We start from the raw sequence: 12,697 nt of genomic DNA, 5'->3' as shown, positions 1-12,697 counted from the left end.
TGAAGTGATGCTGGCCCGAGGATGGTCCTTTTTGATAGTAGTTCAGACTGCAGAGGAAACATGTCAGAAAATAGCTTTTATGATACTCCTACCAAGAATTTTGCATCATGACATTTCACACACACACACACTTCCCTTTATTGTGTGTGGTCCCCTGTGGTATTTTATACTCTTCTCTTTTCCACACTTAACCGTGCTGATCATGACTCACTAAACTGATTTCACAACCTATTAAAAATGGGTTGAAAACTCTGAGTTAGGAGAAGGAGAAAAAGCTGAATGTCAGATGGTAGGGTGGTTGAAGGGTGCGCCCTCACTCTGTGTGTATTTGTTTCTTCTGAACAAAGGCCAGTGCTGCCCCAAACAGACTTCAACAGCCAGTACTAGGCTGCTCTTTCTCTCTTTCCCTCTCTCCCTTTCTCTTACTTTCTCTCTGTCCCTCATCTATCTTTTATATAGAATGTGAGTATACTTAAGGTTGTCAGAAATAAATACAGAAGCATATAATTAATTATTTGAAAAAAGGCAGAGAAGGAAGAGAGAGAACTCTCACTCACTGGTCCACTGTCCTGATTCTCACCTGGGGCTGGGCCAAAGCCAGCATCAAGGAACTCAACCTGGGTCCCCCGCAAGGGTAACAGGACTCAATTCCATGAACTGTCACTGCTGACTTCCAGGGTCTGTGAACCACGACTGGATGCGGGACTAAACCCTAGGTACTAAGGTACTGGGATGCGGGCATCCCTAACTTTTGTGCCAGGTAGCTGCCTTAGAACCATTTGAAACGAAGTCTTTGAAGACAGAGTTGAGGTAAGATTAAACACGTGAGTATTAAGTATGTGGTTTGATGGGTTTTGATCCCTCAGAACTACAATGAAGTAGGCTCTTCAATCTCTCCAGAAATGTCCTCCCATCCATTTGTGTTCAGTCAACACCACTGTTTAGCTCCTAAGTTATAATTAAAAGGTAATCTTGTGTTTCTATATTTTATACCAAGTGTAAAGTTTTATGAGTCAGACATGTTGTTATATGAGCTAATAGTTAATTCCCTTTTATGGCTGGTAAGTATTTTGTGAAAAGGATATATAATGGTGTACTCCACCATGCGCCTGTGGGTTGGTGTTTGGGTTGTTTCCGCCTTGGGCTGTGATGAATATAGCACAGATGCTTCATTTTCTTAGGGTAAATATCTCAAAATAGAATAACTGGGTCATATGATAAGCATATGTTCAACTTTATAAGGAGCTGCCAATGTATTTTCTGAAATCATTGTACCGTTTTATATCCCTAGCAACAATACTGGGGATTTTCATGCAACTCACTGTTTTTGCTAGATTTTTTATTTACTTTTAAAAATTATTATTATTATGTTATGTTACAGTTCCATACACCTTGGGATTGCCTTTATCCCATCCCCAAGTTCCCTCCCCCGGTCCCGCTGAGTTCTTCCATATTATTACTGTAGTGTAGTTCTTCATAGTCAGTCATATTTTCATCATTGCTGGCATGGACAATGGCAAAGAGTCCAGGAACCAACTGTGAAGATATAGTTAACAGTTTCTTTGGGAGTCCATATTCGATCTGGAAGTAGAGATGTATACTGCATTATATCCTCACATCTGGTTATAATAGTCTCCATTACACAGTTATTATACATCCCCTTAGATGACAAGTCACAATACAAAATCAACATCAGGAAGAAAAATAGAAATTTACAATGCCGTGAAGTTAAATAAAATGCTACTGGATATGATAGTCTCCATTATACAGTTACTATACATCCCCTTAAATGAAAAGACACAAAACAAAATCAACAGCAGGAAGAAAGAAATTAACAACACCATGAAGTTAAATAACATGCTACTGAATGACTGATGTGTCACTGAAGAAATGAAAAAGAAAATCAAGAACCTTCTTGAAGCTAATGATGCTGCTGCATGATCTATGAGTCAGTGAAGAATTTAATGAGGAAGAAAGTATTCTGAAGAGATGAAACTAACAAAAAAAATAAAAATCCATGAAATAAAGTTTTTGTTGATCTTTGTTGATGAGATATGTCTCCTGTGGTCAACAAATAGATGGGTTCTGTTTTTTTTTTTTAATTCAGTCTACTTATCTATGACATTTGATTAATGAGTTTAAGCTACTTACATTCAGGGTTAATATAAATAGGTGGTAATTTGGTCCTGTCATTTTAGCAATGGGTTGTTCAATGATTTCATCTTCTGTTGTTATTTTGCTGAGATTTTCTTCCCATTTGCCTTTGGTTCTGGTAGGTGCTATTCCTCTTCTCTGTCAAGAGAACATCTTTGAGTATCCTTTGTAGGGCAGGTTTGAAAGAGGCATATTTTCGAGCTTTTCTTTACTGTGGAAGAATTTTATTTAATTTTCAAAAACAAAAGAAAGCTTTTCTGGATACTTTATTGTTGACCGGGAAATTTTTGCTTTTAAAATCTGGAATATGTCACTTCATTCTATTCTGGTCTGTAGAGTTTCCTGCGAGAGGTCTTCTGTAAATTTAATTGGCATTCCTTTATATGTCAATTGATTTTTTTCCTGTGCACATTTAAGGATCTTTTCCTTATGTTTGATTGAAGAGAGCTTGATTATCATGTGTCGTGGTGAAGATCACTTTTGGTCAATCCTGTTGGGAGTTCTGTGCCCCTCCTAGATTTTTAAGATAGACGTTTTGAAAAGTAATTTTCAACTATTTTGAAAAAGACTTGTTTATTTTTATTGCAAAATCAGATATATATAGAGAGGATGAGAGACAGAGAGAAAGATCTTCTGTCCAATGATTCACTCCCTAAGTGACCACAACAGCTGGTGCTGCACCTATTGGAAGCCAAGAGCCAGGAGCTCTTCCAGATTTCCGTGCGGGTGCAGGGTCCCAAGGCCCTGGGCCATCCTTGATTGCTTTCCCAGGCCACAACCAGGGAGCTGGATGGGAAGCGGGGCTGCTGTGTTTAGAACCAGCACCCATATAGGATCCTGGTGTGTTCAAGGCGAGGATTTTAGCAGCTAGGCCACTGTACTGGGCCCAGAAGTAATTTTCACCTTTTAAGACATTTCTCTCAGCATACTGCTTTTGCTACATGTTATTTTTGATAGACTGATATTTATTATTACTCAACTAAATCTTTTAAAATTTCCTTTGTGATTTCTTCTCTGATCCATATGCTACTTTCCACTGTACTGTCTAATGTTCAGGTTTTTGTAGTTTCCCAAGGCATCTCTCTGTTGCTGATTTCTGAGCTCGTTTTATCGGTCAGAGAACGTCTCATGTAGGATTCTGATTCTTTCACAGTTACCGAAACTTGTGGCCGGAAGTTGGGTTACATCTAGGTTGGTGAATGTTTTGTACACTTGAAAACCCTGTGTTTTCTGCTTTTGTTATATATACCATCACTGTAAACATCAGTTATGTTCAGACAGTGGCGTTATAGAGCAGAATGTGGTGCGGTGTCAGGAGAGTGGCTCGTCTCTCACTAGGGGACAGAGTTACTTGTTGAGGTCACTCGGTCTGGGAATCTGAGCATTCTCGAGTGTCCCCTGTCACAGCTTCAGGGTCTTGAGGTCCTAAACCTGCTGCAGTACTTTCTCATGTGGGAATTCAGTCATCTCTGGGGCTCCCTCCTCTATGTGACAAATTCCTGGGCCTGGTGCTCGGTCTTTCCTCCCGTCAAGCTGCAGGTTCTGGGGTCTCTCACGCACTGTGATGGAGCACATCTGAATGATCAGCATTTGTTCCTTACCTTAGCTCTACACATTCATTGCAAGAGTATTACCATAAAAACAACAACAACAACAACGTTTCTTGCTCATTGCATGGCTGGACCCCGATCTACCCTTCTTCAGAAAGATTCGCTAGAAAATTAAACAGGCAGGGTCTGCACAATTGGAGCACAGATTTGGGGTGAGGGTGAGGAAATGGGAAGAGTAGTGAAACCATGACAGGAAGTAAGTCTTGCTGTTGGGCTATAAACCTTTGTTTCAGTCCGTTCCCCGATACTTTGGTTGTCAGCAAACAAGAAGGAGAGAACAAGGCAAAGGTTGGTGTAGTATTAACAATATTTTGTTTATGAGTTATCTATCACTATTTCACAAGATGCCCCAAAACTCAAAGGGTTAAAGACAACCACCCTGTCATGTACTCACACTTGTATGGATCAGAAATTGAGGGCGGAAGGTTTCAGCAAGATGGTTGTTCCGTTAGCCACGCCTTGGTGGCAGCTGTCCTTGCATCGCTTGAGTGAGGGGTCCCAAACAGCTCGTTCACCTGTCCAGCCATGGTGCTGTTGGTCGTCATCTCTGTGGGATGCCCGTAAGTCCCCAGGGCATCTCTGCAGTGCCTTTATCCATTGCATGGCATTGGTCAAGTAAGTCACAAGACCAGCACTGAGAGAAGGAGTGTGGTCAGTAGGGAAACAGTCAAGGCACAGCTTGCAAAGAAGTCTGATTTCCAGCAGGTGGAGGATGGAGACTTGTGGCCATGCTTGATGATAATCTCTCCCAGGTCTCTCTCTGGCTGGCAAGGGGTTGAGAACTGCGTGGACGGGACAGTCACAACATGTTCTGTTTGCCCTGAGCCATATTTGCAAAGACAAATGGGGACAGTTTCCTTTTGAAAGAGGAACCGACTCATCATAACAGCCTGCAAACACTTTTCACTAAGTGGGCACAAAGATTTCATCATGATAGCAGGCTTGAATTAGTTAATGAATGTTCAGACTCGTCCATGTTGCTCACTGATAGCTGTGTTGGTGATGCCCATGGAAAATTCTCTAGCGCTCACTCTGCTAATTCCATCATCCTTGTGTTGCTGCCTGTCCGCTACTAGAATTGTAACTGAGCTGTATTATGATTTATCTTTTTTTATGAGAAACTAAATCAGATGATTGAGACCTATAAGTATTTCAAATGGAATTGACTCAACCAGAGGAAGCACGGGCCACTTTGTGATAATATGATCATTTGAATAATAAAAAGGGGCAGGGACATGATGGGAATGCAAACTGATGCTTTGCACACACTCCCATGTGGCAGGCAGGCCACCCATGCAAACTCATCTGTTGTTCCCAACAGGCTAAGTGGGTAATGCCATCACCTGTTTACTGACGAAAACCCGAGGCCAGGCATGGCAAATGACTTAGGAAATGCCACCTGAGTAGACAGTCTGAAGATTAGTATTCAACCTGAGTGTCTCTAATGTCCTAACTCCTTTCCAATATTCATGGCTGTGGATATATATACTTTACACACATATTCAAATTATGCATACTTTAACCTACTTTTAAAAAAACTCATTAAGTGGTGAGCATTTTCCAGCTGAGATGTAACTCTACAATTATTTTCTTTAGTGGCTGCATATCTGAGTATTCCTTTGATGTGTTGGACCACAGTTCAATTTACTATTTTTCTGACTTGGATAGTTGGATTGCTTATGTTAGATTAAACCTGGCTTATTAAATATCTAGTGATGACAGTGAATATTCTGGAATATTTGTATTTGTAACTCATCTGAGCCTTGTCAGTTGCCATTCCTTCTTGCTTTTCCCTTTTTCCTTCTTCCCTTATCTTCCTTTTCTTTCCATTTTTTTTTCTCCTCTGCTCTGTTTGCCTTTATCATCTTCCCTGGAATGGCATAAAAAAAAAAAAGAGGAGATCTTCTTAGATAATTGTAGGAGATGAAGCACACGAAGCTAGACACGTTCTGCAATGTGTACTATTTCTACTTGAAATACCTCTTGGCTCATTTTCAAGGACAGCTCTTTGCTTGGTGAAAACCTGTTTACACTGTAAACCTGCACCTTCAAGCTTCCCAAGGAAGGTTCTCTGGGAGAGCTCAGGACGCATGTCCCACCGCTAGCCAGTAGATGTCTCTGTTTCATTCACCCTCCTTGGCCGCTTCCTTCTGAATGGGAAGACTCCAGAGCCCAACTGGTGCGTGGGAGGTTATCCATTTTGTCCCCTCCCTCCCTCCTCTCATCTGGGTTACTGGTGCGTGGCATAAAGGTCACTGAGACAGGCACCTTCTCTATCTTATCAAAGATGGAAGGGAGTCTCTACCAAGTGGAAACGTTTTCTTTTTAAACAGCTCCATGCTCCCAACTAAAAGCCATATACGGAGTCATAACAATTAATTCCACACGGAGGTGCAAAGACAGGATTTAATGCTCTAATGTGATTTGAATCGAAGCCGTTATCTCATAGCACTGATATTTAAAACAAAATCAGTTTTCTATGGGAGCATCTGCAAAGGGGGCTGATTTCAAAGCTTACGTCTGAAGACAGCCTTGGCAACGGAACGTTCCTGTTTTAGCTTCCCAAGAGGTTTAATATGCACTTTTCAAGTCTCCAGATTTTTGTTTCCAGGAGCATCTTCTTTGGATTCTGGCATTTGGGAGCAGAGAATGGGGTGGGGGCAGGGGCTAGGAAGAACTTTTATTTTCATCAGGAGTTTTCGAGGTGTGGGAAGTGTGCAGGATGAGCTATGGGAAAGGGAAAATGTCATCTCGGAACAGGAACCACACCACCAGGCATCCAGTATGCAATTGCACATAGGGTTGGCACAGCAGCCCCTTGCGCGAGAGAAGGGATTGATTGCTAGGGCTGGAGCAGGCAGCAGGGACTACAGGAGCCAAGAAGGCCCGTACCGCTTTCAAGCAGGAGTGGGAGGTCCTGTGGCTGATTCCGGAGAAGAACACCAAGCCTTTGGAGGCAGTTCTGCAGCTATGCCAGCAGCTAGCTCCTGGTGGCGGCGGCGGTAAACTAAGGGGTCTGGGCTTGCCTGGGCAAATGGCACCTACTTGGTGCTTACATGATCCAGAAGGAGCTCCTTGGAACTGAACGGACACTGGGTCTCCTCTCCAGGGCTTTGGTGAACCAGGGACTGCTCAAGCCTTGGCTGATGGAGACGTCTGCGCCTTGGAGAGCTGCGTAGGTGATCTGGTGGAATTAAGATAGGGAGCTGAGCTGACACGTGCAAACCAGTATACCCTGATGACACAGGGAAAAAGGACAGGTGTTTCCAAACAAAGGGCGTCTGTCTTGACGTGGCACAGGTGCCGGCTGATCTCTCCATTTCTCGCACAAGCCCTATGGCTCTCTACACTCTGCTTTTCAGGCCTTGGGACGTCGGGTTTGCCCCTGCCCCAGGGCAAGACCCCTTGTGCTGAAGTTTCTCCAGTGTGAACTGTACAAGCCCCCCAGTTCCTCAGGGGCCTGATCCCTTGGTGGGATCTGGAGTGAGAGGAATGTAAAGCACAGGGTCTTTCCCAGCTGCCAGCACCAGCCCGGGAGCCCCTCTGGCCCAGCAGCCTGCAATGGCCTCATTTAGGCACCTGCAGCTCTCAGCATGCTCTGCTCCCTCCACGCCTCCCCCAGGCCAGGTGCTTTCTGAGCCCTGCCTGTCTGCATCTCCCACATGCACATGCTCTACCATCTGTTCTCAGAACCCAGCTCTGAGCTGGGGCATAATAGCTGCTCAGTTAACTCAAGTGTGGCGGGACACAAAAGGTCTTCAGCAGCGCCCACTAAGTAGAGCGCAGGTGCTTGGGCTTTCAGGCTGCCTGGAAGCCTGGGACCCCGGAGTGAGGTGAGGTGGGGACTAAAGTATCCTTCTTGCAAAAGCCTCCACCCTCCATTGGTCTTAAAGTCCTTCCCTGCCCTGTTGGCCTAGGACCCTGTCCTAAACCCAGTTGTCCTGTGTGTGTTTGTTGGGGGAGGGTGCTTCTACTGCGCTCCTGCGCGCTTCGGGACCCCCGATTTTTCCCTCGCCGGAGGTGGGGGCAGCCTCGGCTGCAGCCCCCAGCTCCCCACAGCAGTCCCCAGGGCTCCGGCTGCCGCTTAGGGCGCCCTCTCCGGGCAAGCTGAGAGCGCGCAGGTCCGGGCGGCGGCGACGACGGGGGCGGAGGGAGCGGCCGCCGTGCGCTCGCGGGGCCCGGGCGGAGCTGCGTAGTCCTCTCGCAGCTGCGCCAGGACAGCCGGCGCGCCGCCGTGCCCACGAGTTGCCGGTGGCACCGCGCCGCCCCCTCGCGCTTGCAGCCCTCTGTGCTCACCCGGCGGCGGCCCGCACCAGGACGCAAGCCCCTCGATGTGAAGCGGGAGCACGTCTCCCCGGCTCCCCGCACGGCGTGATCCAGAGTCTGCTTCGCAGCTCCCCCGCCAAACCCCGCGCGGCTGAAAGATGTGGCAGCCGGCCACGGAGCGCCTGCAGGTATGGGAGGGGGGGCGGTCCGGGGAGGCCTGGGACCAGCCTGAAGGAGGAGGTGCGGGTCGGAGGAGACCAGAGGGGCTTTTCCAAAAGGGTCCAGGCACACGGATCTACGGTAACGTGATGCTGGCGGCTTAGTCTGGAGCCCGGCGCCCGGCGCCCGGCGCCCGGCGCCCGGCGGGGCCCTGGGATGATGAAACTGACCACCACAAGGCTCCGGGCGCTGCAACTTTGGCTTGGCAGCGCGTTTGTGTGCGCGTTGATCTCCAGTGTCCGGCTTTTTGACCCGCAATTTTAGGTTGCCTCGCACTGACAGGAATTTTACCAGGCTGGGGTTAGCGCTTTTGGATCTAGATTTTTCTGTCTCTCTCCTTTTTGTCTCCAGGAAAGACACAGAAAAATGATTTGTGAAGGCATTCATTTGCCAATATAATTTGGAAATAACGAGCTTGGTTTGGCTCGGTCGTGGTGTGCTACTTATTTTTTTCTCACTCTTTCTTGGCTCTCTCTTTTCATCTCGCTCGAAGCCTTCTGCCCCTCCAGATACTTGGAAGTTGGGCCAGCCATAGTTGGGTCTCTGGTCAGTCAGTCCTTTGGAAGTTTTGTGTCATGGGCTCCTGAGATGCTCCACTACTTTTGGTTTGGACTCTGGAGGTGGGGAGGGGGTTTGGGTGAGTGAGAGGGGTGTTTGCCCAGAGGCACTCACTCGGTGGCTGTTCTGGCATAGGACAGCATTTTGCAGGGAACCGGTCTGCGGGGGTGGCGGAGCAGCTCACCTGCCTGCCCCAATTCACTGAATCCCAAGGTTCAGCTTGGGGAGACCTCAGAACCTCATTTTTTCCTAGTCAACTTTGAAATAGTGTTTAAGTGGTAAAGTGCCACACTGCAGGACCATGACAGAGAAGACAGGTCCCGGCTGGCTGGCTGACCAGGCTTCTCAGGGGACCCTGGGACCCTCCCAAGCCCCCAGTCCTTAGGTGGTTGGCTTCAGGGCCTCCTGGGCGGGATTCACCTGCAGGGGGTAATGCATTCAGCAGAGAGAGATGCCCCCTTAGCGCTCTGCCAAGCCTCCTGGGCCACAATGTCTGGGGAGGGGTGTGTTCACTTTAACAGAGTCCCAGACATTGGGCCAGTTCCCTGGAGTTTTAAACAGACGCCAGAAACCCCACAGGCACAGCAGCCAGTGGCCAGCCCTCTCAGTGCCTGCTGGGCTCTTTAAAAAAATACTTAACAGAATGTGATGTGAAGGTGGTTTTAAAAACATTTTGGTGGGGGGGCATGGAGGGAAGGTGGTTATTCTTGAATTGATTCATTTGAATTTCTCCTGCAGTTCAAGGCATAAAATTTCCTCTCAAGGGGCAGAATAATTGAGGCAGGGATAGGTCCCATTCAAGCACAGGAGCTCCCAGAAGTTCTTAGAGAGACATGGCCCAGGGAGCTCCGGTGCCCTCCCTGGCCGCGGGAGCTGCGCCTCTGCAGTGTGCCCATGTAGCAGGTCTCCCCGTCGGCCTGAACCACATAGGGCATCCTGCACACGGTGGTGCGCCGGACCCTTGGCACTGGATGTGTCTGCCTGTTGGCACCATGGAATATGCCCGTGTGCGTCTTTGGCACAAGGCTTGTTTCTTAGAGTTTGTGTTTGCCACGTGTTTATTTCAAGGTGCCGTGTGGAGAGAGCTTGGGTTTCAGGCTTTGGGGAGCTCTGGTAAACAGGGCTCATCAGTGAGTTCTAATCATGGACGTGCTTACCAACACAGGGGGGCAGCTTCAGGCTCTCTACAAGGAAACTGACTGGCCAACCCATTTCTCTTCTGAAAGTACATCTTTTGCCTGGGGATCAGGAAAGTGAGCCCACATAGGAAGAAGGCTTCCTACCCAGGCCTCTTCTGGACTAGCCATGAGACACACACAGTCTGTCTGTTTTCTTTCTGCTTCTGGGGGAGGGAGCTGTTGAGAGTGAGCTGGTGCGTGAACTGCTAGTAAGAATATTTTATTTACATTCCATGTGGTAATCTTTGTCACGTCTCTATTTGCAGTCTGGGATTTTCTTCCTTCCCCTTTTTTGCCCTCAAGGCACCATCATGTAGCAACATTCATTGCCACTTCCTCTTTGAGTGCTTGCTTTGCCATGTCCAGATTCCGTGACTGGAGTCAGCCACGGGAATGGCTGGGTGGGGAAGTGAACCATGGACCCCGCTCTTGTGTGAGCCCCATCCTCCTTTGGCATCAGTAATGTTTCGTACAAACATTCTCTTGGAGAACTGGAGTGAAGGGTGTGTGTCAAGGAAGTCTGTCTGCAGTGCTCTGGTAGGCTGGAGGCAGCTCATTTAGCACCCAAGTCCAGGAAGAGCAGAACGACACCCTTTCTTCATGGAGTTCCCATCAGATGACACCCACTGCGGAGGTCCCTTCTGGGAGTGAGACAAACTTTCCTAAGACTCCACGGTCAGATGAATGACTTCGGAGAGCGGAAATGGCTCCCGGTTCTGCAGATAGCATCCTTGATCAACTTTGATTTTCAGGATTATTCGCACTTCTTTGTCGAATTAAAACAAAAAAACTGGTGCTGATCTTTTCTGAGCTGAGGTTTAGCCCTTTGGCCCAAATCCAGTATGAGCACACAGACCTGTTGCCCTGAGCCCCGAGCCGGGCTGAGCTGGATGGTTTCTCATTCACAGAACTGTGGCAAGTTCATCGGCTCCCTTGAATATTAAAACTTCTGCCGCATCCCGCTGGAGCCCTCGCTGGGGGCCGCTGCCCTGAGACACAGAACAGGGTCAAAAGGCATGCGAGGGCTTATATTACCACCCCAACTGGCAAAAGATAAATAAATATGGATTCTTCTCTTTTCACCTTCTCTTCTGCACAGTGGACTTTAATTTTTTTTCTTGGAGAGTCTCCTGAGAGTTGTAAATTTTAAAAGAAGTAGATTTGAAACAGACTCTTTAAAAAGTCAAAGGGACTTTTCAGTAGGAACAAGGCTAAGCCTTGGTTTTTCATCTCAGAGCTGAGATTCCTTATGGCCTTGGTATTTCAACATTTGCGTGGACTTCCTGCATGGCCTGACTGCTGTGCTGGGGTGGGGGTAGGGAGAACCTGGGAGGAGAGCCCTTAGAAGTGACACAGTCACCCATGCACCAAGGTTCTCTGATGTCTCCACAGGGGAGTGCGTGGGCCCCAGGGACGGTCTTCAGTGAGTTTACCTGATGCGTTCTTTTGCAGGTTGGGAGGGAGCTGAATTGAGACTGAGCTGGAAGCAGAGGAGGCTGCCACAGCTCTGTGTTGGTGCTATACAAACACCGAGTAGAATATGATCATATGGATGTGTGTGAAACAATTGCTTGCACGTTCTAGCTGTGGGGTCTGTGTAGAGCCACCGTCTCATGAGCCCGGTTATTGTCAAGGTTCTAATTTAGTCATCCGTTTGCCTTCCCAGAGATGCAGATCCAGGCAGTCCAGGACATACCACAGAACTGAGTTTGGTTTCTCAGGCTGGGCTGTATTTTCTCCTTTTTCCCTTCCTTTTTCCTCTGGTTTTGGAGGAGAGCTGCACAGCAGCACTTTCCAAGGTTATGGAACAGGGAGGGCAGGGGGACAGGTCCTGAAGATGATGTGTAAGCTTCCAGCTGCTAATGAGGTTGAAGTTCCTCACTGAACCCTTGGGGTTTTTTGATGGGGGGCTCCTTCTTCCCCCAGGATTACCTTGTCCGTACTCTCCTTTGTCCTCTGTGTCTAGCCTGTTATGACTTGCAGTGTGGATTGTTACACACTTGTTTCTAGTCTCTGATAAGCCAAGAGGCCGAAGAACGCTTGAACACATCAGTGGGAGATCATCCAACATGACTCACCAGGTGGAGAAAAAGTGAGAGGAGAGAGAGAGAGAGAGAGAGAGAAACTGGCAAATCTCACAGTGTTCTAGGCAGGCCAGATTGGCAAGAGGAACCTCCAACAGGGACAGGGTAGTACCAGCAGCTGGCTTTTTTTCATTTTTTAAAAATTGTTATTGGAAAGTCATATATACAGAAAGGAGGAGAGACCGAGAGGAAGATCTTCCATTGATTCACTCCCAAGGTGGTGCAATGGCTGGAGCTGCACTGATCTGAGGCCAGGAGCCCGAAGCCTCTTCTGGGTCTCCCATGTGAGTGCAGGGTCCCAGGGCTTTGGGCCATCCTCGACTGAATTCTCAGGCTACAAGCAGGGAGCTGGGTGGGAATTGGGGCTGCTAGGATTAGATTGGGCACTCATATGGGATCCTGACATGTGCAAGGCAAGGACTTTATCTACTAGGCTACCATGCTGGGCCCAGCAGCCTGCTTTTGTGGAGCATGCTCTCTGTGTGGCACTATGTCCCAGGAGTATTGTATAAATTATCTACCCCGTAGAACTCTGGTAATCACTTTCATCTGTGACCTGTAGATCAACAGAAGACCAGAGGGTAGAAATGTCTTGGCCATATGCAAGCAGCTAGAAATGAACCGAGCT

General features: G+C 47.7%; 1 protein-coding gene across 1 annotated transcript in view; it reads left to right on the top strand.

Moving 5' to 3' along the window:
- The first annotated feature begins 7,885 nt into the window (after window positions 1–7,885).
- Window positions 7,886–12,697, top strand: part of PID1 (phosphotyrosine interaction domain containing 1) — a 230,947-nt gene continuing 226,135 nt past the window's right edge. The window contains exon 1 of the mRNA XM_012925564.3: window positions 7,886–8,218. Coding sequence (XP_012781018.3) covers window positions 8,189–8,218 — 30 coding nt within the window. The 5' untranslated portion in view covers window positions 7,886–8,188. The remainder of the gene's footprint in view (window positions 8,219–12,697) is intronic.

Source organism: Ochotona princeps, chromosome 5, assembly GCF_030435755.1.
Source record: "Ochotona princeps isolate mOchPri1 chromosome 5, mOchPri1.hap1, whole genome shotgun sequence".
Classification (NCBI taxonomy): Eukaryota; Metazoa; Chordata; class Mammalia; order Lagomorpha; family Ochotonidae; genus Ochotona; species Ochotona princeps.
Note: the sequence above shows the minus strand (reverse complement) of the source record. Positions and strands in the feature narration are given on the sequence as shown.